Source organism: Lactuca saligna, chromosome 9, assembly GCF_052625555.1.
Source record: "Lactuca saligna cultivar CGN05327 chromosome 9, ASM5262555v1, whole genome shotgun sequence".
NCBI lineage: Eukaryota > Viridiplantae > Streptophyta > Magnoliopsida > Asterales > Asteraceae > Lactuca > Lactuca saligna.
In genome coordinates, this window is record NC_136425.1 from 6,125,679 (window position 1) to 6,152,398 (window position 26,720).

General features: G+C 37.8%; 2 protein-coding genes and 1 pseudogene across 4 annotated transcripts; 2 read left to right on the plus strand and 1 right to left on the minus strand.

Annotated features, from left to right (window-relative positions):
* Positions 1–234: 234 nt before the first annotated feature.
* On the minus strand, positions 235–2,596 carry LOC145017797 (2-oxoglutarate and iron-dependent oxygenase domain-containing protein CP2-like). Its single transcript, XM_078975749.1, has 9 exons — positions 2,224–2,596; positions 1,922–1,969; positions 1,652–1,837; positions 1,404–1,554; positions 1,234–1,320; positions 1,034–1,158; positions 809–927; positions 620–731; positions 235–517 (listed from the first exon to the last, which is right to left on the minus strand). Exons 1-9 carry the CDS (start codon positions 2,542–2,544, stop codon positions 470–472), a joined length of 1,197 nt encoding a protein of 398 aa, XP_078831875.1. The 5' UTR covers positions 2,545–2,596; the 3' UTR covers positions 235–469.
* A 10,920-nt stretch (positions 2,597–13,516) lies between these two features.
* Positions 13,517–13,634, plus strand: LOC145018942 (5S ribosomal RNA; annotated as a pseudogene).
* Positions 13,635–18,425: 4,791 nt separating this feature from the next.
* LOC145018792 (heat stress transcription factor A-7a-like) lies at positions 18,426–21,451 on the plus strand. Of its 3 annotated transcripts, none has more exons than XR_013667164.1 (3): positions 18,426–19,216; positions 20,185–21,111; positions 21,298–21,451. XR_013667164.1 is itself a non-coding variant. In XM_078976637.1 (3 exons), exons 1-2 carry the CDS (start codon positions 18,911–18,913, stop codon positions 20,884–20,886), a joined length of 1,008 nt encoding a protein of 335 aa, XP_078832763.1. In that variant the 5' UTR covers positions 18,426–18,910; the 3' UTR covers positions 20,887–20,898; positions 20,997–21,451. The 3 variants fall into 3 exon arrangements, 2 of the variants coding, with proteins under 2 accessions (XP_078832763.1, XP_078832762.1); XM_078976637.1 differs by having other exon boundaries at positions 20,185–20,898; positions 20,997–21,451; XM_078976636.1 differs by having other exon boundaries at positions 20,185–21,451.
* The last annotated feature ends 5,269 nt before the right edge of the window (positions 21,452–26,720 follow it).

Consider the following 26,720-nt stretch of genomic DNA (forward strand, 5'->3'; position numbering starts at 1 on the left):
TATCTTATTTTGTATGACTTGATCTATTTTTATAGCATATTGACACATGTTTTTGGGTTTTTGTGGTACAATATATATTGCCACAAAGTATGTAACTTCGCAGCTTAACAAAAAGAAGTATTAACCCTTAATCCTATAAATTATAATTTCACAATCATAATACTTATTATAATACCACATGAATTAAAATAGCAACCAACATTCCATCACAACAACGAGAAGCACAAAGACAGAGACATCGAAACAAGCTTTCTAAGCACAAAACATAACAAACAACAATCCATGACAACAAGAAGCATATAATCTGTCTAAAAGTTTTAATAAACAACATTCCACCATTTTAGATCAAAATCCCAAACAGCAGAATTGTGGTCCAATTGAGAAAGAAACCTGAATTTACAACAACCCAAAAACAAACCACATTCACCATCATCTTCTTCTTCTTCTTCTTCTTCTTCTTCTTCTTCTTCTAACGAGGATTGAAAGCAGCACCATCTGTTTGACCCACAAGCAACTCCTAGATAATAACATCAAACAAACATCACATCAGTTTCCAGAATCTTCTAGAAGCCACAAAACACAACCACCCAAAAATATATATATATATATATATATCTACCATTTTCTTCGCAGTCACAGACTGCTGAAGCCTTGCTTGCTTCTCCCTTTTGCACTCCCCACACCAGTTCACAAACTCCTTTTGATGCTTCTTCAGCTCCCTAAACACAGAACTGAAACAAAAGAAAAAAGTTATAATTAATTAAAATTAAAATTAGGTCACATATAAAAAAGTTGAAAATTTGAATACCTTCTGCACCACAGCAGTAAATTAAGTCTATGGCCAGATGTGGTGGCTCTGGCACCATGTCGATGGCGCCCACGATGAATAATCGCACGTCCAGGCAGATGCGCATGATCATAAATTTCCTGTAAATTTAAATAAAACATCAAAATGAATTCAACTCTATATTTATATTATTATTATTATTATTATTATTAGATTACAATTAAAATTTTAAACTGATAAACATACCTCAGGATGAGTTTCAGTATTCACATGTTTCTCACAGCGAACGCCTCTAAAAAACAACTCCCCACCAGTAAAGTGCTTTCCCAAACACACATTCAAAGTCACCTCAGAGTCATCCACATGGAAACCTACAAATAAAGATATATCAAAATCATATAAAAACCATTACAATGTTAATGAAACAAAAATGTTAGATAGCATACCCAGTTCAACATCTCTATCCATTCCATATTCAACCACAAATCCATGGTGGGAATCAAGAGAATACCCTCCAACATCAAGGAAGAAAACTGCATAAATTTTCAAAACCAGAAATGGCATTTAAACTTTGAAGGATTTTGAAACATTTCTACATCTTTTTAGTAAAACTTACTTTTTGAGATGTGGCGTATGAAGTCTTCCATCAGCTTCTCAAGCATGGATTCCATGCCAAAGTCATCAAGAACAGCACCATACTTGTTCATGGTATTTGGACGCATGATTCTGAATTTTGTTTCATGGACCCATTTTTCAAAATTTTCTACCTAAGCAATCAGAACCTGATAAGAAAATGTAAAAACTAAACTACACGAAAGAAAAGTTAGTTCCCCAATGACAGGATTATGATTAACGAATTAATACCTCATTTAGCAACATATCACAGAAACGTGGCTGAAGCATATCGAATGTATAGATTCCTGGAGCAGGTTCAGACATTATGCTTCTGATACTTTCATCTCTGTTCTTATCATTGGCACTGAATGCCTTTGAAAATGATTGGACAAAAAAGGTTGAAGGATTCAATGTGTATAGTTCTCTGTACAGAGGCTGAGAAGAAAATCAAAATGTCACAGATCAGATGTGTAAACAAGAACCTTCCGATTCCACTCAACATAACACCTTCAAATTTACCTGATAATTGGATATGATCTTTTGCCTGTACTCTCTGTGCTTCTGGTCCTGTTGAAAATGGAGCAATGGAAAAGATGAGTAACAATTCCTTCCGATCGTCTAAAATATGCAAGAAAAATGCAAAATTCAAGCATCGCCATAAGTACATATATATTTAAAAAAAAAATCAGTCTTAAGAACAATGCAGATTTGCAGAATTCAAACTTTTTTCCACTTCATCGCTCGTCATACACGCAAAATTCAAACATATGCAACAAAAAGGGATTCATAAAGCAATGTTTATGCAGAATGTAGATGCTTACTCGAGTACGCTCTCCTTCAGTCGAATAACGACGCAGGATGTCCCTCATGTATTTATACTTTGCGTCTCGAGAAACATTCAAGAGATTTGGAGGCAAGTATCGCTCCAGAGAGCTGAAAAGCAGGGGAGTGAACTCCAAACCTAGATCGTCATAGTTTTCCGCCTTGTGGTCTTGATTAGGGTTCAATCGGAGACGGTAGCTGGCGTTAGACGGCGCTGATCCAGTTCCGTTGCCATTCCCGTTGGTCTCGGCCACAAGTGCCGTCGACATAGGGGGAAACGATGTGTCCTTTCCCCTTTCAACCGCCTTATCAAGAGACATGGTGAGTTTTGATTTTGTGCAGATAGAAGGGAATTTTTAGGGTTTGAAAAGTAGGAACTTTCTTGGTGCATATTAGGGTTTGATGGTGGCCAAATTATAATGTGTTTAATGTTTTAAAACCCGAACCATTTAATCGAATCCGGATTCAATTTGATGAACCGATACACGGTGGAACCATGTGTGATCCGTTGATTGGGTATGATCCAGTGGTGATGAAACTCGAGTGCGATTATTGGTTATTAATGATGGTTCGATGTACACGCTACTAACATGTGATTGTGTTATTATTGAACCCTAACATTATTAACTTCTCGTTCGTATGATCACGATCATAGTAAGTCTGTGTGTTGTTATTAGGGAAAATGACTCAGAATGATAATCAAGTGTTGATTTTGTTCACATTTGATCTTTTTTTGTACGCAATATATCATCTAACTTACTTTTTGTGTTCATCATAACCCTTTTGACCGGCTATCATCGGTTATTATAGGTTTCCATGTCTTTGACCTCTCCGATGACTCTCCTGTCATCTTCTCCCGTGAAACATGAATATTCCGGCGAGTTCTTGGTAAATCAGATGTTTATTGAGGAGCATATCCTTAAACTTTTATTTATTCCATCAAAATATTGTTTGACCAGAACCCAGTGTCATTTTCATATAATGTCATCATGAATATTACGACAAACTCTATGAAATCTGGAGCAAATGAAGCTTCGATTTGCGATTTTCAATTTTGCAGGTGAATTAGGGTTTAGAGTTTTAAGAACTTACAATATAAATGAAGCTTTTATTTGGGATTTTCGGTTTCGATACTGGATTTTGAAGCTCGATTTTGTATATGGAATGTGTTCTTCGTGTGTGTTCTTCAAATCTGGAAAGAACTTCGTTAAGTTCGATTTTGTCATCCTGTACAAACGATTTATGGAAAATGCTCTTTAAATCTGGAAAGTTCTTCAAATCTGATGAATGATTTTTGGAACCCTTCATCTTCGTTCGAGTTTAACCCATGAATCTGGAATCATTCGAGTTTAAACCCATGAATCTGGAACTCTTCAAACCCACGAATTTCGAACCTTTCAAACTCGTTGGTTTCAGATGTGTGTTCCAGAAAACTGCCATAGATGAACTCGAAATCTACCATTGATGACCGGAATTGTAATGCATGGATCTTGAGGTACTCTATTTGTAATTAAATTATCATTTGGATGATTGCCACGACGTGGTGGAGGCACCACCATGACGTGGCAAGGCGAGAAGGGTTCGCGTGTTTTATTTAAGACACCACGACGTGGCAGTATTGTCCACGACATGGTGGACGGCCGACGTGAAAACCCTATTTTTTGGTTTGCTTCCTATTTAAAGGAATGAAGAGGCTAGGGTTAGCTCATCCTTAGCCTCCATCATCCCCCTCAAGCCCTAAATAAAGCCTTAATCACTTCCCTCTATTATTAAGCTAGTTTTGGTGTTCCTTCAAGCTAAAGAAGGAAGAAGGAAGCAAAGATCAAGCAAGAAAGTCTCCATTCTTCACCTTAGCACTCTTTTGGACCTTTGTAAGTGTACAGGACTCAATTTTTATAATGCTAGGTTGCTAGATCTTAAGTTTAGTCCCATAAACTTCTTGTTTTTGGTTGTTGGATTGGTGAAATCTCTTAAAGTTTGCAACTTTATGAATCTTTGGAGCATTTGGTGTAATTTGTGCCTTGGATCTGGAGTTTGGTTGGGTTTTCAATCCATGCATGTGATTTAGGTCAAAACCCCTCATTTTAACCTAATATGGGTTCAAGACATGCATTGGACATGCATATCTATAGAGCACCAACTTTTAGGTTAGTTTTGGTGCAAGAATCACTTCTGGAAAGGATAGACTTCAGACCTTATGGAATAAGTGCTTATTGGTTAAGCTTTGCATTTTTAAGCCTTTTGAGGCTTAGAGATTTGGGTTTTGGACCTTTTGGGTGGTCCTAGTGGATAAAGTTTTGTAGCCATTGGAATCAAAGAAAACAACTTAATGCATTAAGCTCTTGGAACCTCGGCTACCACGACGTGGTGGCTGGGATTTTCCCAACTGTTTGGTCGTATGCGGGTCATGATATGGCCAAGGAAGACCACGTCGTGGCAGTCGGCTGGAGTCAACATTGACTGTTAACTTTGATCGTTGACCTTGAGGGTCGACCTTTGACTTGTGGATTTTTGTTCAGTTGTTAATAGGTAGATTGTAAATCGAGGTCCTAGTACGTATTTTAATTAAAGTAAACTCATGTTTTTCTCTGGGACTCGACGAGTTGGAGGCTCAACTCGTCGAGTAGACTCGACTTTGGTTCAGCAAGATAAGTGACCTACTCGACGAGTCGGGAGACCGACCCAACGAATAGGACTGTCTGGATGAAACCCTAATATTTGGGGTTTGCACCCTATTTAAACAACTTATAACGCCCCAACCCAGCCTCCATTGTTCCTCCCATCCCATAGAAAGCCCTAACTCAAACCCTAAGCCTCTTTTGAGTGTTCTTGAGCTTTTTGGTGACTTTTGTGTGCATTTAAAGTTGGAAGAGAAGGAAGAAGATTGGGAGTTCAAGTGGAAGTTAGTAGATCCAGAGGTTTTGCTTCATTCTCAGTTCATTCAAGGTAAAAAGCTTGAACCTTGACCATCTAACTCTTAGATCTTGTTTTGGGGCTATTTTCTACCCCTTTTTATGAGTTTTTGAAGTTATAATCGGATTTTGTGAGCGTGCTTGGGGTTACACTTCAAATGTGGAACCATTGAGGGTTCCCATGGCATAAAGGTGCCAACTTTATGGCCATGGGAGACCCATGCATCATACAAACCTATTTTTATGGCTTTTTGAGCCAAAATCCCCATGCATGGACGCCAAGATTGGAACTTTACGCATAAAATGAACCCTAGGAGGTCAGATCTATGGTTTTGATGCATTAAGACCCATTATAATCGACTAAATAGTTTTGGACAAAGAGGGACTCGGCGAGTCAAGTCACATTTTTCCCCGAATGTATTCTGTAAATGGTCTTTGGTTGAGTGGACGGAACACTCAGCCTATTAGGGGTTTGTTATGGACTTGAAGATCAAAGGACTCGACGAGTTCAAGGAGGAACTCGGCGAGTTCCAGGCGATGTCCCAACCATATGAAGATGGACTCGACGAGTTTGAGGATGAACTCAGCGAGTCATAGACTAAACACCTTCGTACGACTGAAGATGAAATCGACGAGTTCAACGACGAACTCGGCGAGTCAGTTGAAGATAGTCCTATATGTGTTTTGTTTTGAATTTCACCGAGCCATTTAATCGGAAATTGCAAAAATGTCTCTGATGGAGCTTACGGCCGTAAGCTCCGGTCGTAAACTCCGTTTGGCTTTGAATTGAATTTATTTTATTGCAATTAATTCCTACGTTGGCATATATCAAAGCATTATCCTTCAATTTGTCGTATAGATATGTTTTTCTTTAATTTCTCAAAGTGATATTCATCGGCCGTAAACTCTTGTTTACGGCCCAAGAACCTTGTTTTTACTGCCTTTGAAAATGATTTAAATACATATACGATTTCGATGCTATGAGTTTGCAAAAAGATTCTTAGGCCGTAAACTTCGAGTTTACGGCCCAAGAACAAAATGTTTACTGCCGGTTTTAAAAATTTAAAATTCGAGATTTGTTGTTTACTTTGGCCGTAAACTTGTTTCCACAACTCAATTTTATTTATAATAAATTTGTTTTGATCATATTTTTACTAAAAAAATATTTTTGGTCAAAATAAAATTTTATTTTTTTCTTACAGTTCGTGTTTGAGTGCAGAAAATGGCGAATTTGAAATTTGCAGACATACACAACTTTGCAATCGTGCTTGCAGACCCTCCAGCAATTCACTCCGATATGCGCTCGATGATACATCGGTTGCGGGAATGTTGTTTAGCAAACGCGATCACGGTTAATCCAGTTGTGTATCAAAATTTGATTCGCGAGTTTTGGGCGACCGCTAAAACGAACATGGATGATGATGGCAACTTTACTGTGAAAGCCAAAGTTCAGGGACGGGAGATTGTGATTGATGAAGGTTTCATTCGCGAGGCGCTGCTCATTGACGATCAACCCAATTTCCCAACGGAAATCGGAATTGAAGACGCTCAACGAATTCTACGCAGAATGAGCTATGAGGGAACTTTTCCGCCAACACTGAAGAAGATACTGCATCCATACTAGAGGTTCTTAGCGCACGTTTTTGTTAGTTGCATTTCGGGCAGAAGGTCTGGAGCCAATGAGATTTCGCAACGCACAACTGGTGCACTGGTATCCCTTGATGCTGGCGTAAGATTCAACTTCTCGAAGTTCATCTTGGATGAATTTGTCATTAACATCAGAGCCTCTACCCGAGATACTTTTCTGTTGTATCCTCGCTTTATCCAAATGTTCATCAACATTCAGTTTCCTAATGTAAAGAAGGAGGGATAAACTCTAGATATGAAGTCCTTGGATCCCCACACGGTGGGACTCATCAAACAAAATCGTAAAGGCAAGGTTATCTTTCAAGGACTGTATCCTCTAAAGAAGTTTGGAAAGTTTACAGAGTTGGATGAACCGACGGAGTCATACGATTCGTCTGAACAAACCTCGTCAGAGCAGGCATCTGTAGAAAAATCGACTCTGAATAACATTGTTATTGATATATCAGAGGATGAAGGAACTGAAAAGGATAACACACCAAATCTTGACGCTCAAATCGCCTCAGAACTTGAAAAGGATTTGAGCCATGATCAAGATGGTGCGGAAATGCATGTCGGTGAAGAAAGAAACGATTCATTCAGTGATCTTGATTTAACAGGTTTTGATCGTGATGAGATTGCGGCTTCCTAAGCCAGCAGTGAAAATGTTGTGTCGCATGAAAACCTTGACACGATTTTCAACAATGTCGATGACGTTGTTCTGCAAACAACCGAGACTAGGAAGTCAAGTGAAACGTTTGAAACTCAAACTCCAACATCAAAACAAATGGTGTCCGCTTCAATTCCTATGGAGGAAGTTATAGGATGTTCCCCTTCTATATCCGCTTCTCCTACTACAGAACCATTTATGAGTGTATTTACCCTAGATTCTGACCAACCTCAGTCTAAGAGACAAAGACTAGACGTGAGGCAGTCTGAGCTAATTTCAAACTTGATTAGCGGTCTTCCTACCCCTCCTGTCACTACTGCTACCACTAGACTCACAACCACCAAGATGTTTCCAACAGGTCCGAGCTCAACATTTACTGTTGGTGGTCCCTCTGCACTGCCTGGTTTCTCAGTTCCAAGGTATAATTGAGATGCTGCTTCTGAAAGGTTGGTGTTGCACATGGCTGAAGAAAAACTTCTATCGCCAGACCCTCGAGGAAAAGGTGTTTCCATTGAAGAAGGTGGTGCTAGGGATGAAAATCTCACTCTTTCTGGTTTGCAAAAGGAGATTTCAGTTCTAAGCCAGAAGAATATTAAGTTAGATATTCAGGTAGCGGAACTTCGTGCTGAGAATGTCAACCTTAGGATTCAGGTCTCTAAGTTGCAATCAGATAAATCTAATCTTGGAGTACAAGTGGCCGAGCTCAAAAAGGATAAAAAGCTGAAGACTAAGCAGATTTCCGACTTGCAAGATCCTTTCAATCTACTAACTTCAAGCTACTTTGAACCGAAGAAGAAACTTGAAGTAGACTTTGGAGACAAATATCAAACGTCTGTTGAAGAACAGAGGATCAATCTTCACGTGCAAGCTTTCCCAATTGACCTACCAGTCGGTCAGTCTTTTGGTATTGTTAATCGTAGGGTTGATGAACCTCCTTTGGCTCCACATATTACAGAAATCATTCATCGTGGTCAAGAAGAAGAAGTGAAGAAATGACAGTTGTTGTTCAAGAGGAACACTAATTTAAATGCTTCTCAGGGCAAACCGTTAATCACAGTTACTGATCTTAAAGTGGTTCAGTTCCGAGATACGTTTGGAGACAGATTGGGAGTTGCTTCTTGGGGATTCCATGAACCCCTTAAGATGTGGATGGTCATTCGCAGGAGCGGTAATTCTGAGTTGTACAAGAATAGCCATGATTTTAGCTCGTTCACGAGGATTGATTTGGCAGAGCTGTCTCAAGCTCCCTTCATCACCTTAATGAATAATCCACAAGTTACTCAATTCAAGCACTTCCTTGATGATCAAGTCAAAAAGGGGTTTCCGTATATGCCAACAGCAGAATTTGTCATATTTGAACATTCAGATGTTTTGGAACCGTCCACCGACAAGCCGTTGCAGGTAGTGATGTGGCCCGCAACGAAACAAGTCAAGTAGTTTTTAGTGCTTCAAGGCTATTCAGATGGGTCTCTTAGTTCATTGGAGTGCTGGGTTTTTGATGAAACTACTTCTGGTGTCGTCATTAAGCTTAAAGATGGGTGCATCAGGCTCTATGATCGCAAAGACTTGTTACAGTTCAGGAAGTGGGATATTCACTATCTCAACAACTTTCATATTAAGGTTGTTGAAGATATATATGAAGAAGGTGCTAAAGTGTACACGACAATGGTGGTTGAAATTTTAAGCAAGCGTATGTGGAACGGAGCCATGGGAAAAATGGACATTATGATTTTCAACACGGGGTGACCTTGGGCTAGTCCAAACCAAGGGGGAGATTGAAGGGCCTTAAATAATGGTTTGGTCTAGGTATAAGATTCAGTGATACGGGTGTGTGTATGAAACACGTTTTTGTTTAAGTTTGTGGTTGTAATATATTTTACGACCGTAAACTCCTTACGGCCGTAAACTCCTCACGGTCCTAAGGTCTATATATAGAGAATTGTGTCAGATGTTTTAGGTTGTTGATACCTTTCGTATTTTCCAGTTCCACCAAGTTGTATCAGATGTTTTAAGGCTACAATGCGTATGCAAGCTTGGTTTGTTATTTCTTTGCTTATTATTTCGTATTGTGTGGTTGTTATTTGCTTTTGATCATTGGTAGATCCGATTTTGGACTTTACACCCCTCCTAGGTGACATAGTACCCCAAGAGCTGCTCCTCCTCCACTCCAAAGGTGCACTTCCCCAAGTTTAGTTTCATTCTAACCTTTTCTAGAGTCTTGAGCATCTCTTCCACATCTTCCAACAACCCTTCTTCACCTAGGATTTTGACGACCATGTCATCTATGTATACATCGATGTTCCTACCGATTTTCTTTGCAAACAACGAGTCGACGAGTCGTTAATAGGTTGCCCCTACATTTTTTTAACCGAACGACATTTTCTAGTAGCAAAACGAGCCATGATCTATGTAAAAAGCAGTATTCTCCTCGTATTGCTTGCTCATTAGAATTTGGTGGTATCCCTTATACACGTCTTGCAGGAATTTGAGTTTGAACCCTTGCAGGGACTCCACTTTTTGGTTGATTTATGGTATGGAACAGCAATCCTTGGGGCATGATTTATTTAAATCGACGTAATCAATACACATATGCCATGTGCCATCATGCTTCTTGACCATGACCGGGTTGGTAATCCATGTTGGGAAAATCGCTTCGCGGAGTATTCCTGCCCTGGTCAACTTGGCTACTTCGACATTGATCACTCTGTTCATGTCTCTTCCTTGGATACACTTGTTCTGTTTCACCTCCTTAGTCCCAGGCCTTATCATTAGCTTGTGCTCTATGATTTCTTTATTCACCCCAACCATGTTTGTAGACATCCAAGAGAAGTCATGCTTATATTTTCTCAACAAGTTAATTAGCTCCTGTATCATTGTCGGGGAAAGGTTGATACCTATACTGACTGGTTGGGTTATGCGTTGATGACCACTCTGCCGCTAGGTAATACTTATAGTAGCTTCCTGGCTTCTTTTGTGATTTCCTTCGGTTACATGATCTCACAGCATCGTAATTCTTGTGGTGGTGTGGCTAAGATTGTCCCCGACCCTTCTGTCGTGTCGAATTTTACTATTGCGTGTATGGTGGACGATATTGCTCCGAGCCGGAATAGGGTTGTTCATCCCAGTATGATGTTGTGTTCCGTTGGGTGTCATATGACGATGAAACCAATGAGAGCCGTTTTCCGCCTTACTTTTTCGTGACTGGTTAGTGTGAACCAGTGTGACATCCCCAATTTCACGGCCAAAAAAGACCGGTTTTGTTTATGCTTTGTTTGAAAATCAGAGTAATATTTTTACATAAAAGTGATGTGGAATTTGTTTCCAAAACAAGATATGATAAGAATTTATCAAAACATTTCTTTAAAGAAATGTATTTTCATTAAATAACAAACTCTAGGGATGTCATGTTCCGTTACAGACAAAAAGCATAAATAATATAAAATAGACCTTATAACAGTTATTTATAACTACTGATCTATAATCTAAAATCTCACGTCAAGTCCACCAACTTATACTCTTGTGTCATTACCTATAATGCAAAGAAAACTGAGTGGGTCAGGCTTGGGAGCCTGGTGAGCATATAGGGTTTTCAACCCACAATAATATAATTATTATATTCAATCATCAAACAATCAACCCAGTTACCCATCCCCATTATCTTCTTTATTTTCTTAAGGTTTTACCCTAAGAATCGACTATCCTTCCTTCATTCGTTCCTAAGGATTGACCTAAGGAATTGACACAAAATCCATTACTGTCTGGGGTTCATCTACACAGTACTAAATCCATAGCTACCAAGGTTCATCTACATAGTACTAAATCCATAGCTACCATCGTTCATTTACACAATACTAAATACATAGCTACCAAGGTTCATCTATACAATACTAAATACATAGCTACCAAAGTTCATCTACATTGTACTAAATCCATAGCTACCATCATTTCATTATAAGGAACTAAATCTATAGCTACCATGGTTTTTAGAGTACACTGGTGAACATCAAGTCCACAGCACCTACAATTTGCGAGCTTGCTAGTGTTCCACTGGACTGTCTAGAATAGTTAGTGGTTGTCATCCCTACTCTGCTGAATGACAGGGGCCATCGTTTGGGTAAAGGTTTCACTCATTTTTCACTTGTCACCCTCATCTTATGATCTATATCATCTTTCGTCTCATCCTTAAACTCATCTTTCATCACACACCAACTGTTTCGTCTACCCATGTTCTACCCAACATATTTGTAAATATAAATTACATATACATTTTAAATCATTTAAAAATCTGTATAAAACATCCATTCAACATCCATCTCAAGTAAACAAACAATATATAAACACATAGCACGTATCTTATAGCAAATACATCATATCTATGTGTTAGAAGAAAGTAAGTACACACTTACTTGGTTAGACGATGCTCGGACAGCACTACGACTCTTCAAGTAGAAGTTCTTCTATGAAACCGGGATATCTTTAGACACCGGGCTTCTCGTGGGCAGAGCTTCGGCTTGAAACTCTTTTCTCCTCGGGATCTTTGGGGTTTCGGGACTTGCTTCAGGTGTCGGGATGATACTGGGGCTTTGGGGTGCTTCAAAAGGGCTAGAGAGGGTACCGAGAGTGAGAGAGTGAAGGAATTAGAAACTATGGCCGACTGCCCTTCGATTTCTATTTATAGGGTCATTTTTATGGATTCACGTCGTGAATCTCAAATATTCACGTCGTGAGTTCAGTAGTCATCAGGTGCGTCATCGCAACTAGCATCTGTCAGGCTCCAAAAGTCATAAATACTGAGTTCACGTCATGAACATTGTGTTCACGTCGTGAACTCTGACACAATGTCAGGGTTCGCACCCCAAACTTCAGAAATTCATATCTTTCGCATACAATTTTCGTTTTCGACATTATTATATGCACGTGTAGGTGAGACTATGCTCTACAACTCTCGTTTAGACTCCGTTGGCTAACTTTGACTTTAATTTTTATTATATTATTTTTAGTAGGCCAAGACAGAAAAACTCCGTTATAAACTCATAACTTCTTCATCCGACGTCCGTTTTCATCTGTTTTTTTACCATTGAACTACTATCGACGAGATATTCGATTCTCGTTTAGATTGTTTCGGCTAGAAATCTGTCAATCTCATATTCGAACTTCGGGCTGCATACTGTTAAGCTGAAACTTAGAAAAATCATAACTTCTTCATACAAAGTCAGATTTGGACGTTCTTTTTATGCACTCTTTCGGTTTAATATATTCTACGACTTTCATTTAGATCGCTAAGGCCAAATATCGCTCTAACGTAAATTCACTATTTACGTTGCGTTGTGTCGTGTGGGTTCTGTCGCGAAACTTCGACAGGTCCTTATAAGGGGTGTGGATCGATTCCAGGTCAAAAATTAGTGGTTTCCTGTAAATATTAAGCATGGGGGGGTAGTTACTTACTGAAAGAGGCTTGGGATAAGGTTTTTAGCCACCAAACACTAGTGTGTGTTCTTGGTGAGTGAGAATATCTAGCAAAGATGAAATTATATGGAATGAAAACATGGATTCATCACTTAGAAGGGATTAAAACACAAGGAAGGTAATGAATCACTTACATTCTTGATGGTTCTTGATCAAACTCGGAATTGTAAAGAGAATGAAAACATGTGTTCGACAGGGACGTCGAACCCTATAATGGGGGGTGAAAGTGGGTTAGATCTGATCCCACATCGGCTGGGAAGGAGAACTAAGCATTCCTTATAAAGGGTGTGGATACCTTCCCTATCACAACGCGTTTTAAAGCCGTGAGGGCAGCAGATCCCATAAGAACTCTGCAGTTAAGCGTGCTCGGGCGGGAGTAGTACCGGGATGGGTGACCCCCTGGGAAGTCCTCGTGCCGAGTGGCCCAAAGCGGACAATATTGTGATACGTGCCAGAGGGGGGTGTTACAAATGGTATCAGAGCCAGGGCACGGGTCGATGTGTTCGACGGGGACGTCGAACCCTATAATGGGGGGTGAAGGTGGGTTGCACCTGATCCTACATCGGCTTGGAAGGAGAACAAAACATCTCCTTATAAGGGGTGTGGATACCTTCCTTGTTACAACGCGTTTTAAAGCCGTGAAGGCAGCAGATCCCATAAGAACTCTGCAGTTAAGCGTGCTCGGGCGGGAGTAGTACCGGGATGGGTGACCCCCTGGGAAGTCCTCGTGCCGAGTGGCCCAAAGCGGACAATATTGTGATACGTGCCAGAGGGGGGTGTTACACGTACACCCTTCAATGGCCGTAAACTCCATTTTAGGTTGAATATTCATCTTTAAACCCTACTTTGAGCTTTGCACGAGGCTTAGAATAATTCCAAGAGGCTATAAAGGACCCTAAAACACCGAAAATCACACATCTCGTCCAGTGTTTACGGCCGTAAACCCATGGACCGCAAACCCAGTTCACGACCGTAAACTCCCTTTACGGCCGTAAACAGCTCATTCGTGGGAAAAAGTCTGTTTTCCTTGATCAAACCAATTCCCTATGACATTCCTTAACCAAAACCAAGTGTTTATATAACACTTATCTAACGAAATCGCTAATTTGACTACACATATGTATTCATTTGATATTAGGATTTCCATTAAGTGCAACATACACAAGAATCGTCCAGTTCATTCTTCTGCATCCAACCAACCGTGAGTTCATACCCCTACACTTTTTCGAGTTTTTCATGTTTTCAGGGGAGGAATACAAGCTAAACATAAAAGTTTACATAACTTAAAGACTGATGCAATTACAACGGTTTTCCATCAAACATTTAGATATAATTACCCCTTTTGTAATATGCGGAGCATAAGGGATGTTTTCAAATCATAATTGCATAGTTTTCAAAACAGTTCTTGAGCGCAACAAACCATTCAAACTATAATGGGTATAGTTTGGGATTTCAATATCAGTCTTACAGATTCAAACATATAAACTATTTCAGATCTAGTTTATCCATTTCTACGAATACAAACCTAGAGTATCTTGTTAAATAATTATTTCTATGTATAATTATTTATACTCTACACCGTTACAAACGATTTCGAACTCGAGTAACAACCGAACAACACATAAACTAGTTAATACAAAATTGTGAGACTATCTTCGTTATGCCCCTCGGGGTACCAATAAATCCTGACCGGTAGTATAACCATAGTCTCCTGGAGGGAGAACGTGGAATTTGTGAATAGATCTATTCGAGACCGACAATCCCACACCTGAACTGTTAGCTACAGTTAGGCGGGCACGCCTGGGGTGACAAATTTTGTAATCGTACGACACCTGAAGAATGTCAAGAAGGTCATCGGTCATATTAGTATGGTTATACGACTCACAATAAGTATAAACTAACCTTTGTTTATGGGATTTCTTTCTTCTATAGTTTTATTTTAAGTAATAAAACTACTTATCTACTTACTGGAGGGTATTCCAGAGACACAATCTTTGGTTTTATTTTAAGTAATAAAACTACCATACATACTGGTGGTAGCTAGGGTTTTCGAACAACACTTACCTTACATACTGGTGGTAGCTAGGGTTTTCAAACAGAACATAATTTTCATACAGAAAACAACAAACATGTTAGAAAATATTGGATTTTCTTGGCAAGCATGCATACGTATTTTAGAACTTGATAACAATGCATTTTGATATAATCGACACTTTACTTATAATGGAAAGGAACTATTTATACAAACTCAGTGACTAGTTTTCAACACAAAAACATGCTTATGAACTCACCAACTTTATGCTGATACGTTTTCAAAATCGTTTGTATTCTCAGGACAACGATAGACAGGTACCTTGATGTCTTTTGGAGAAGACGGAGCATTTTGGAGTCTCGTATTTATCTTTTGTTTATATCGATGTATACAAACTATGTTTTCAAACAGATATAAATATTCTTATTGTAATGTAATGGTTGTGTTTAATTTGATTGATATGTTACGATTGTTGTGATACTACGCATGACGTCGCCGCTCCCGGACGTTTCCGTCGTTGTTTTTCTGACGGTTCGGGGGTGTGACACCAGTGTCTACATACACACGATGTATGATGGTATTTCTTGTAGATCCTTATATTATCAATGGGTTATCCCTTCGCCACCATACAGGGCGTGATTCAATCGCTGAGAAAGTTAAGACTTGTGTGGATCTTACGATATGATCTACTCTGTCGTCGCTCCCCAACTTTTCTCTTTTTGTTCGTATGGTCAAATTTTCATGGGGCGGGTCATTCACTTTCATTCCATCCTTGGCGTTCTCTGCGTCAAATTTGGCGCAGAGGCTTCGTGCTATCTCTATCAAGTTCCCTTTTAGTTGTTTTTTTTTTCCATTTGTCGCTTTAGCACCAAGCAGTTGACAATATCATGGGTCTTGTTTTTATGGTATTCGCAATAGCATCCCTTCACCCCCTTTACCGCTTTCCTATCGGCGAAGACGTAGATGTCCGATCGTCGCCCTCTTCTTTCGTCCCGTGGGAATGGTCTGAAACGCCTCTTAAGGCTCATCGCTCGCCCAAAGTTTCTGCTTCCACCCTGGCGCTCTTGGTGGTGGGTAGACTGGTGGTAGTGTTTCGTGGTCGAGGCAATCATGGCGTTGAGGTATGCTTGTTGTGCCGTTTCACCTTTTTATTGTCTTAGGTAACATTCTACCTTCTCTTTCAACTCGGTTCACGTTTGGGGTTTCTTTCCCATGAGCTTATGGGATAATGGCCCGAGAAGGAGGCTCCACGTGAAAGCTCCTGCTATTATCCCTTCATCGTGTCATGGGACATCTAAGGTAACGTTGGTGAATCTTGTGAAATATTCTCCTACCGTCTCTTCCTCCTTTTGTTTACAACCAATAATAAAGTGTGAGTCCCCTTTCTATTTCTGTGATTTCATGAAGTTTGTCAGCAAGAGATACTTCAATTGGGCAAAGTTGTAAATGCTTCCTGGACGGAGAGTTTTAAACCACATTCTTGTGTTTCCATCTAGCGTTGTTGGGAAGTACATGCACCAAAACCGTTCATCTAGATTTAGGGAGGTCATAATCCACTAATACGTGTCAATATGGCTATTTGGGTCTGTAGTTCCATTGTAAGTCTTAAGGTGTGGCAACATTGCAGTATTCAATATTTTGTAGTCTAAAAGTTCTTTTGCAAAGGGTGATGTTATACTTGTTAAAAATCAGTCTTGGTTTGGGATTTGGAGGATGTGACTAGGGTGGAACTGTTGGGTAGCGAGATACGGTTGTACCAACATATTGTTGTATGCTGAAAAAGGCGCCAGAGTCAGTCCATAGAAACTTTGGGGTTGAAACGGGAAGGTGAGCAATGTATTTTTCGTGAATGGTTGGTTCATTGGTAGCATCTGGTTGGCCAAGGGCAGTTGATTCGTTGTCAACGACAAAGGTTGTTGTAACAACGAATAGAGTAGTGTGGTTGTTGTGAATGGAGTTGCATGGAGAGTGGCAACCTCCATTCATCCATACCGATTGAATGGAGAAAGAAGAGGCAGTGATGCTATTAATTCTGATTTGGGGTATCGAAAACGGTGTTGGTTAATTTCTTGCTAACCTCCATTCATCCACACCAATGTTCAGACATGAATCCCCTCTAGATGAGTTTTGTTGATACTAGTGTTCTTATGAGTAAAGATGGGTGAGTTTGATTTTAGCCTTATTTCAAAACAATATGATATCCTTTGTTAGGAATCACCAAGAGGGTTAATGGAGTACCAATTCTAGAAGAGAATTGAGTCGACGAGGTAGCATTTTCACATGAATTGCTCATACTCATACATGTCATCATCAAAGAATCTCCATTGTGATTATGAGTCTTCATTGTAGATCGATGTTGAAGAAACTGTCGACAATAAAACCGAAACTCTTCCGTAGAATCCTGCAAAAGCAGGCAACATTTGTGTGTGTGTGCGTGTGTGTGTGTGTGAGAGAGAGAGAGAGAGAGAGAGTGAGTGAAGGGATTAATATAAATATACAAAATGGAAAAGGAAAAGAAATTAAAAAAAAAAAAAAAAAAGAATCATTGAAAGGGTATATCAATAATTTTAGGTTGTATGTGGACTAAATTTGCAGATAATAGAGTTTGAGAAGATCAATTCTACGAAAAAATTGCAGTTGTCTTTTTTTTTTCTTCCTTCTCTAATATTCCTTCCAAATCTACTAAAAAGTTTGAGAAGACCAAATGTCTAATTGAAACTATCCATGAAAGTCGAAAGATTTTGAATCCTATCTAAATTTTTTACAAACCACAAAAACCAAATTTGCAGTTGTCTTTTTTTTTTTTCCTCTAATATTCCTTCCAAAAAAATAATAGATAACTTTTATTTTCTTTCCAGTTTTTTTTTTTTACTTCATTTCTCTTCTCGGCTGTAGTTCTCTTTGGGAACAAGACTCGACGGATTAGTCATAACGGGAAAAAGATAAAAAGTACAACATGGTGTTATATTGGATAAAGAAAATATAATATTAAAAATTTCAAATGCATTGGCCCCATAAATCAACCAAATGAATCCGTGAATTCTAGACCCAATACGAGACTTCTTACAACTTGTATGAATTGGGCCCTACGTCTTCTCCATTCTCCATATTGTTGGTTAATTACACTTAATTGTGTCCTTTCTGGAAATATTCATACAGAAAGCAGTTAGTTGTGTATATTTTTAATTTAATAGTATACAAAAACTGATTTTGAACCATTTTTTAATCGTCCGAATGAGTTTGTGAGACAGTTGTATAAAATATCGTTTTGGAGATCAATATTCGTCATAGTAATTAATCAATAATCAGTATGGAATTATGGAAAGGAACAAAATCGAGTTAACAAAAAAAAAAAAAAAAAAAAAAAAAAAAAAAAAACTTAGAGATTGAAGAAGGTTCTCAAAATGGTATCTAGAACCTTCCGATATGGTCAAAAACACTCTTATATTTTAATTATTGCCCCCAATATTTGGTCATATATTACGGAAACACCACCAACTTGTCAAAGTGGACTTTCCCAAAGGAGAAAGCCTAGCACCGAAATATAGATTTTTCTGACACTTGTCAAAACCTTTCCTCAAATGTTGTTCTTGTCCTTCAAATTCCATAAATTTCATCTGCTTTCAACGCCAATCATCCTTAAAATCCGAGTTTTAAAGCTAGATTCTCTCATCCTTTTGTCATGCAATCCATCTGTTTGATCTTGTGTGTCACTGAATTTTCTTGATATTCTTCTTTTCCGATTCTTGGTTTTAATGTGTGCTTCACTGCAAAACGTGATAAACCCTATTCTAGATTTCAGAAAAAATCGCGACCCATCAAAAAAATATTGGTTGAGTATATAATTATTTCTCGTTTGGATCTTATAAAGCTGGTTTCGTTTTGGGGATTTACCTCGAAATCTGATGAACCCATTTGAGATTCGATTGAAAAGATTGCAACCCATCAATTACTTTCGTTGATTTTAGAGAGCTATATTAATCATGGATCCTTTCTTGTCGGTTATTAAGGAGGAATACCCATCAGGTGGATCAAGTGCTAGCGATTCGACCCAAGAAAAGCAACCGATGCCACAGCCAATAGAGGGTCTTCATGATTCTGGACCCCCACCTTTCTTGACTAAAGTTTATGACATGGTGGATCACCCAGATTTAGATCGCATTTTGTCTTGGAGTAGAGGAGGTCAAAGCTTTGTGGTTTGGGATCCACAAGCTTTCTCCACTAATCTCCTTCCAAGATACTTCAAGCACAATAATTTCTCCAGCTTCATCAGACAGCTCAATACCTATGTAAGTTCATCTCTCTCTCTCTCTCTCTCTCTCTCTCTCTCTCTCTCTCTCTCAATTAAGTTTGTAGTCAACTTATAAATTTGTCTTTTTCTGAATCCACTAGTAGTCTGTTGCGAATTTGATATTGTCATTGAATTTGCTTGAGTTATATGATGCTAATCCAACTATGAGAAAGGAAATTAGTGGGGTTGAGTTGATTTAGTGGTGCAAACAATCTTTCTTTATATTATGCATTTATTCATGCAGTTGACAGACTGATTGGTATCGTGTGTATGCATCCATACATGTTTTCGGGGTGTGTGCTAACTGCTAAATGAAAGTGCGGTTAGTTACTAGATATTTTTTACAATTTTTTTTTGAACGGAATGATTATTATTTAGAGGTACTTTCCACACACAATGAGTCAATGAATAACAAGCTAGTGTAATGATGGTGAAAAAAACGAAAATTATGAATACGATGTACATCAATTAGCAACTTTGTCCACAAAAAAAATCATGTAGCAAAACCCCTAAAGAGAAACACCCGTTTAACACATATTCATACCCAGATACACATATATAGATGTATGAGCAATAAGAGACGAATTGTTAAAACTGCAAATATAAGTATTATACAACTAAGCGTTTGGTAAGCAACTCACCCCACTAAGTTTAATATAAAGTTAATTAACTAATTTTGGACAAAACTTCATATAAGTTATGATTTATATAGAAGTTTATTTCTTTATATCTTTTCGGGCATACGTACGTTTGGGTACTATGTAAAAGACACTACTTTTTTAGGCTTACGTTTAGGTATCATCTTTAATTAGGCATACTCCAGTTTGTTATATATGCTTGATACTTCATATGTATGACTCCTAATTAAATCCTGATGCAAGTCTGAAAACCTTGAAACCTAATCAAGTAATCATACACTTCCTTGGTATTAGCTTCAGGAATTTATATTTCGGTTAATGCATGCAGGGTTTTAGAAAGATCGATCCTGATATATGGGAGTTTGCTAACGAAGCGTTCATGAGGGGCCAAAGGCATATATTGAAGAACATTAAAAGACGAAAGGCCCCTTCTCATACTCCTCCACAACAACAACCTAATAATCCTTGTGTCGAGGTTGGAAGATTCGGATTAAATGGAGAAGTTGAACGTTTACAACGCGATAAACAAGTTCTTATGATGGAATTAGTGAAGCTCAGACAACAACAGCAAAACACCAGAGCCCATCTTCAAGAAATGGAGCACAGACTACTAGGAACTGAAAAAAAGCAGCAAAAAATGATGAGTTTCTTGGCAAAAGCGTTGCAGAATCCCGACTTCCTTCAAAAGCTATCCCGGCATGGCAAAAAAAACGAACTTGAAGAAGCCATGATCAAGAAACGAAGAAGACCAATCGATCAAGGGCCTAGTTGTGTTATAAGTGGAGAATCATCCAAAAAAGGTGAAGAGTTTTCGGATTTTCAAGTGTCTGAGCTTGAAGAACTCGCTTTGGAAATGCAAGGTATTGGTAGAGCAAAAAGAACGCAAGTGGAAGAACATAAAGAGATTGGAGAAGGGAATGATTTTGAAGAGGAATTCTGGGAAGAGTTATTTAGTGAACGATTTGACATGACTGGAGGTGAAGGTGGCCAGGCCAATGGGTTGGATTTCTTGGGTTTGGGTGCAAAGTGAAAAAAGAATGCAGTTAATTTCTCCATTGCTAATAGTCGTTAAGACATTACTAACCATTTTCTTGATATCCATTGGTAATTTAATTACTTGTTCGTTCTTGATCTTTGTAGTTAGGTACACGGGATCACCACAAGAACCATTGTGATGATGGTCAAGTATTGATGGTTATGGAATTCATTGCACTGTGGATGATCTTATATGGTTTGTTGATATCAATCTGATTCGGTATAATGCCACTGTGCTTCTTATGAATTGAACTTCATCTAGATTTGGATTTTCTTGCCATCAATCAAAAGGATACAGAATCCCAAAAAGCATAACTTGTTCCCATTGTTCTCATCTCTTGTTTTATTTATTCTTTGTTTGAGTTGATTAATATCCTCTCATATATCATCCTTTCTTGATCATCAGATTGGAATCATTTCCTTACCCAGAAGATATAATTTGAAGATTCCTTGGCTGCAACTTCGGACTCGTCTAAATCTGTAACTAATTTTGTTGTCAAAACTTTCGAAGTTTTAGTTTATGAATATGACGAGGAAGACTTTTAACACTTCTACCACAAGGGTGTTGCAAAATGGTTATTTGTAATAAATAAGCTATAGGTTATGGTGTTTAGATGTGTTTTTGTGGTGAAATTTTAACAATATAATTTGATAAGTTGTTTGAATTTTTGATAATGTGATCGATTGAGAGGAAAAATTGGAATGAATGATTCTCCACAACCCTAAAGAGAAAGGGAAAACAAAACAAAGAATAAATATGTCTATAGATTTTACGTACGTAACACCTTCCTCAAACTCGAGATGGTTGATGTATGACCAAACTAATCTGGTAGAAAAGCTCTTGGGTGATAAGCTTCGTTGAAGATATGAGCATGATGATTGGTAAAGGAAATGAGAGAAAGACTAATGGTATCCCCAAGGACATGCATGCATGTTTTAAAAACCGGTTCGAACTGGTCGGACTGAAAACTAGAGATGAGGATGGTTCAACAACGATCGATTTTATACCCATTTTCAGACTGGATCGAACGACACAATTTCTTTAAAAATCGGGTTGAGCCAGTATGATAGGACCGGTAAAAAAACATGTGAACCAGTTTATTGGACTTGGATGGTTGAATTTCACGTAGTCCATGAAGAAAAACAATATATTTCAAAAGAAAATTTAATAGCTCAATCGATTATGTTATTCGGAGTATACATAACTCAAAGGCTGATGCACACCACTACCAAATGTAGGCGGACGGTTCAACCGATTGAACCAGAAATCGATCATCAGACAAGTTCAACTAAAAAACCGGTTTTTAAAGCATTGCACATAGTTTCGACTATGTGCATGACATGGTGATGATGGGGCGCCCCATAACGATGCAGAACTCTACCCCGGGGTGGCATGGTACGAGTGCTAGTGGTCGAGTCCACACAGAGATGTGAGAAAACGTATTAACGGAGAATTCATCGTTGAACACTATTTTTTTTCCAATTAGTTTATTCAATATCATTTTCACACTATTTTTGGTGATTTTAGTGTTATCAACATATTTTAGTATAGTTATTATTAATACTGAGATAGGTTGAGCTCCATTTACTCACTGGAACAGGAGGTTCGGGGTGCACACTCGAAACAATAAATGTAAACTCGAGAATACGTGGGTCCGAGGGAAGCGCCCCTAGGTACAGAGTTCCAAGGGACATCACCTGGTCTAGGTGCAGCACCCCTTGCAGGTTCAAGGGACAAAACTCTTGGCAATGGTTCCGCCAAAAACAAATGGTAACATCATTATAGTGAAATAATTGGCTGTCTTATAACCATATTTCTGTAGTGATCCTGATTATGATGACGAATACAGAATATGAAATGATTTAGTGAATCATGCAAGAATCATGAACATGAAGAACACAAGGATGTAAATAATCTCGTTTTAAGCCCTCATTAGTCTAGAAAGTATTACAAAGTGGGTCATGCAATATTTCTTTCAGTAGACTAATCTCTCACAAGTTCTTACATAAAATAAGTGTCACTCAATTCCTATTTGCAGGAAAGACAACTCATTACACACAAACAAAAGGGTAAGCACACATAACATCCATGAATGACTTTGCACCCTAACATTATCCCCTTTAAAGTTAGGATTAGATGTCCTGACTTCAATATCCAACGAGCTTGTGCAATCAAGACCAACTCTCCCTCGAAGTAATATCGGTCTTCAAATCCACAAATAAATACCCGATAAGCTTCGAATACCCACTCTACATTCTCCCCATTTTATAATCAACAAGTGGTTATAACACTCACTAAGGTTGAGAAGCGCCAATGAATAAAATTCATAAATTGCCCCCTCGATGTGTGCCAAAAATGAAACCACGAAAATTTTGCATGAAAAACAATCACGAAAAAGTCATGAAAAATTTCCAATTTTTGTGAAAATTTTCAACTTTTAGGTAAGAGTTGCAAGAATTTCGAAAATCCAGGTAAAATTGTCAATATTAGAATTCTACAGGGGCTCGTTGCGCCAAAAATAGCTTTAAATGCAAAACTTTACCCCTGTTGCGAAATTGGGCATAAAATAGCAATTCGCATAAACTATAGGGACCTGCTATGTAAATTCCTCCATTTCTCATAATTTTCAGCCCAATTGCGAAACTAGGTAAATTCTACTAATTTTACGAAACTTTAGGGATTCGAAATTAAAATCCTGCATTCTTCACAAATTTTGTCTCTATTTCGAATGTGGATAACTTTTTTTGCTTCTTAGAAAGTTCAGGGATTCGAATCGATAGGTTTTGTTTCTTCTTCATCTGCACTTCAAATCAGATGCGATCATACAAGAATGTTAATATCCACAACGAAACCTTCAAAATCACACCTTCTCATACGCCATACTCAATTGACCCATTTCGAACCTTCAGAGTTTCATTCCATTAACCACCTCCAGTGACATCGAGTGTCGATTATGTGCCCCAAACCTTCGATCTCCATTAAAACACCCTCGACCTCGATCCTAAACTGTCGATTGTTGACATAACCATTCAACAAATTCGACCTCAAGACGTCATTAGATGCAACGATATCCAACATTCGCATATCAAGGCTTCCCATAACTCAATTGTGAGGCTTCACCATCGAATATCCTAGTAGCAAATTTCAATAACAGATCCTATCCATACATCGAATGACTCAACACATCAAATTCAGTTCGATCATTAACACCAAAACACATTCGATGTCGACTTGATCCATTTACCTCCAACGTCGACATAACCATTTGATATCACAACATGTTTCCAGTTCATTTCGACTTGGACTCAACTACTATCACGATTGAAATCAGTTTCGAATCATACCATTCGAATTTGAAATTGAACACTCGACTCGAACATCAACATCAAAATTGAACCAGTTGAAATCAAATTCAACTCTGAGTGTGTACAATTTCGACTCGAATTCATCTTCTTGATACTTCAATCTTTTAATCCCAAGACATTTTCATTCGATTCCAAGTAATAATTTCCAGTAGAATTGAATGAACATATACCAGTCGAATGCTATTTTGACTTCAATTGACTTCAAATCGAACTTGATTTAGATTCTATATTTTCTTTTGACTTTCAGTTTTCAACCAACATTGTTCGATTTTCAACTAACATCATTGACTCACGATACGATTTCCAAACAATCCATTCTCAAATCATCGACATCAAATTTTGACTTTTCAATCATTCGTTCTTCGTTTGTATGAACAATAAGCAACTTCAAATTGAATCAATTCGATTTCTGAACAACATCAAGTCATACTAGTCGAAATCAAAATAGATTTTGACTTTAAGAACAAACATCGGTTGAATCCAAACTTTTGATTCGAACTAACAACTAAAATCAACGACATCAACTTTGACTCAGATTCAATCAACAAATTTTATCAAAATCAAGTTTGATTTTAGGCTTTATTGACTCCAACCAAGTTTGATTTAGTCAAAATTAATTCCACAAGAGTTTCGATTTAGGAATTGCAGTTGACTATGATTGAGAATATCAAGATACTCGATTATGCGAGTTATAAGATATTGAAAAACAAATGTAACTGGATCAATTTTTGAACAGTGTATGAATGGACATTGGGCTCAATTAAGAACTAATTCCATGAACACTAATGTTCATAATGAACTCATAATTTTTAGGCTTCAAAGATTGAATTGATGAACAATAAAATTGATTTTATTTTGGGCTTGATCTAAATAAAAATTTAGTTGGACCAACAATGAGGTTTGAAACGAAATACATTCAACGAATCAAAACGATAAAAAATGAAAAACGAAACGCACGATTAAAAATATTGATTAAATTCGAGTTTTGAGAAAAAACTTGATCGTTCATCGTCGATCTCAACATGAATTTTTCGGAATCCACTTGAAAATTTGCGACACCTTCTTAACGATTATTTTTCCGTTTGCAACACACGAATCAATCATTGATGATCTTGGTTCTTTTGTTGGAACAAGAAAATCACCAATCTTCATATTGTACCACCCACGATGAGTGTTGTACAAATTGTTCTTCGTGTTCTTCAACGATCTAACACCATCTTCATATGAACCATCAAAAAAATTGAATTTTGAATTCAAATTCATTGCAACACTTGGTGATTGTTGCTTTGGAACCATATTTGCTTCATAGATTTCGGTTTCACAACAACATTTGAAGTCTTTTTGTGAAGAAACCCATTTGTTCTTGCTTTTGATCTTCTTCTTTTTCTTCTTCTTCTTCTTCTTCTTTTTGATCTTTTTGGGTCTAGATGAATTGAATTCAAGAACAAACTCACTTTCTACAACTTCAACTTGACAAGTTTGGATCATATATTTTGGAGTTTGATACTTTTGAATTTCTTGGATTGAAGGCTTTTGATAAGGAATCATTCCTTTAAACGAATCACAAGAACATAAAATATCATGGTTTGAACTCCAATCGAACAATTTTTTTTATTCAGGAAAATCAACTTGAATCTTCTTATCTTGAACTTCAAGAACATCATGAACATGATGATCTTCTTCAAGAATATCCGGGTAAGAAGTAAGAATATTATCACCATATATGCATTCATCAAGACAAATTCCTTCAATTACTTCATCATCTTTCTTCTTCTTTCTTCTTTCATGATAAGTTGTTACCAAATGATTAAGCAACACCTTATGATGATCAAGATCAAGAGGATAACCATTGACCTTTCCACATTTACATTTCATATTAGAAATGAGTGAATTTGTTTAAAATACCCGGTAACAAAACAATTGAGAAGTCCTTCAAAACTGAATGACCATGGATAATCATCCACAAACCAATCTTCACAAATTGTTTCTTCCATTTCGAATCAAGGATAAAAGAATCACAAGAGCTTGAATTTTTCTAGAGAGAGAAAGTGATTTTGAATGGGTTTTTAGAGCGAGAATGCAAAAATCACTTGAGTTCTAGTGAAGAAAATCGAATTATGAATCAAATAAACGAACAATTCGATTTCTAGAATCCAAAAACTTTCTAACACGAAGATCAAATCACAATTAAGAATCACCAAATCAAAAATGTCATCATGGATCAATTCTTGAGAGATTCAAGAACACCCGCTATGATACCAATTGTAGTGATCCTGATTATGATGATGAATGTGGAATATGAAATGATTTAGTGAATCATGCAAGAATCATGAACATGAAGAACACAAGGATGTAAATAATCTCGTTTTAAGCTCGTATTAGTCTAGAAAGTATTACAAAATGAGTCATGCAATTTTTCCCTCAATAAACTAATCTCTCACAAGTTCTTACATAAAATAAGTG

What these genes read in the sequence shown, in the direction of transcription:
- LOC145017797 (XM_078975749.1), bottom strand. Translation starts at nt 2,544, where the DNA reads ATGTCTCTTGATAAGGCGGTTGAAAGGGGAAAGGACACATCGTTTCCC. An exon ending in GGATAGAGATGTTGAACTGG is followed by an intron (nt 1,159 to 1,233) that starts GTATGCTATCTA and finishes CTTTATTTGTAG; the next exon opens with GTTTCCATGTGGATGACTCT. An exon ending in CTGTGACTGCGAAGAAAATG is followed by an intron (nt 518 to 619) that starts GTAGATATATAT and finishes GTTATTATCTAG; the next exon opens with GAGTTGCTTGTGGGTCAAAC.
- LOC145018792 (XM_078976636.1), top strand. Translation starts at nt 18,911, where the DNA reads ATGGATCCTTTCTTGTCGGTTATTAAGGAGGAATACCCATCAGGTGGA. An exon ending in TCAGACAGCTCAATACCTAT is followed by an intron (nt 19,217 to 20,184) that starts GTAAGTTCATCT and finishes TAATGCATGCAG; the next exon opens with GGTTTTAGAAAGATCGATCC.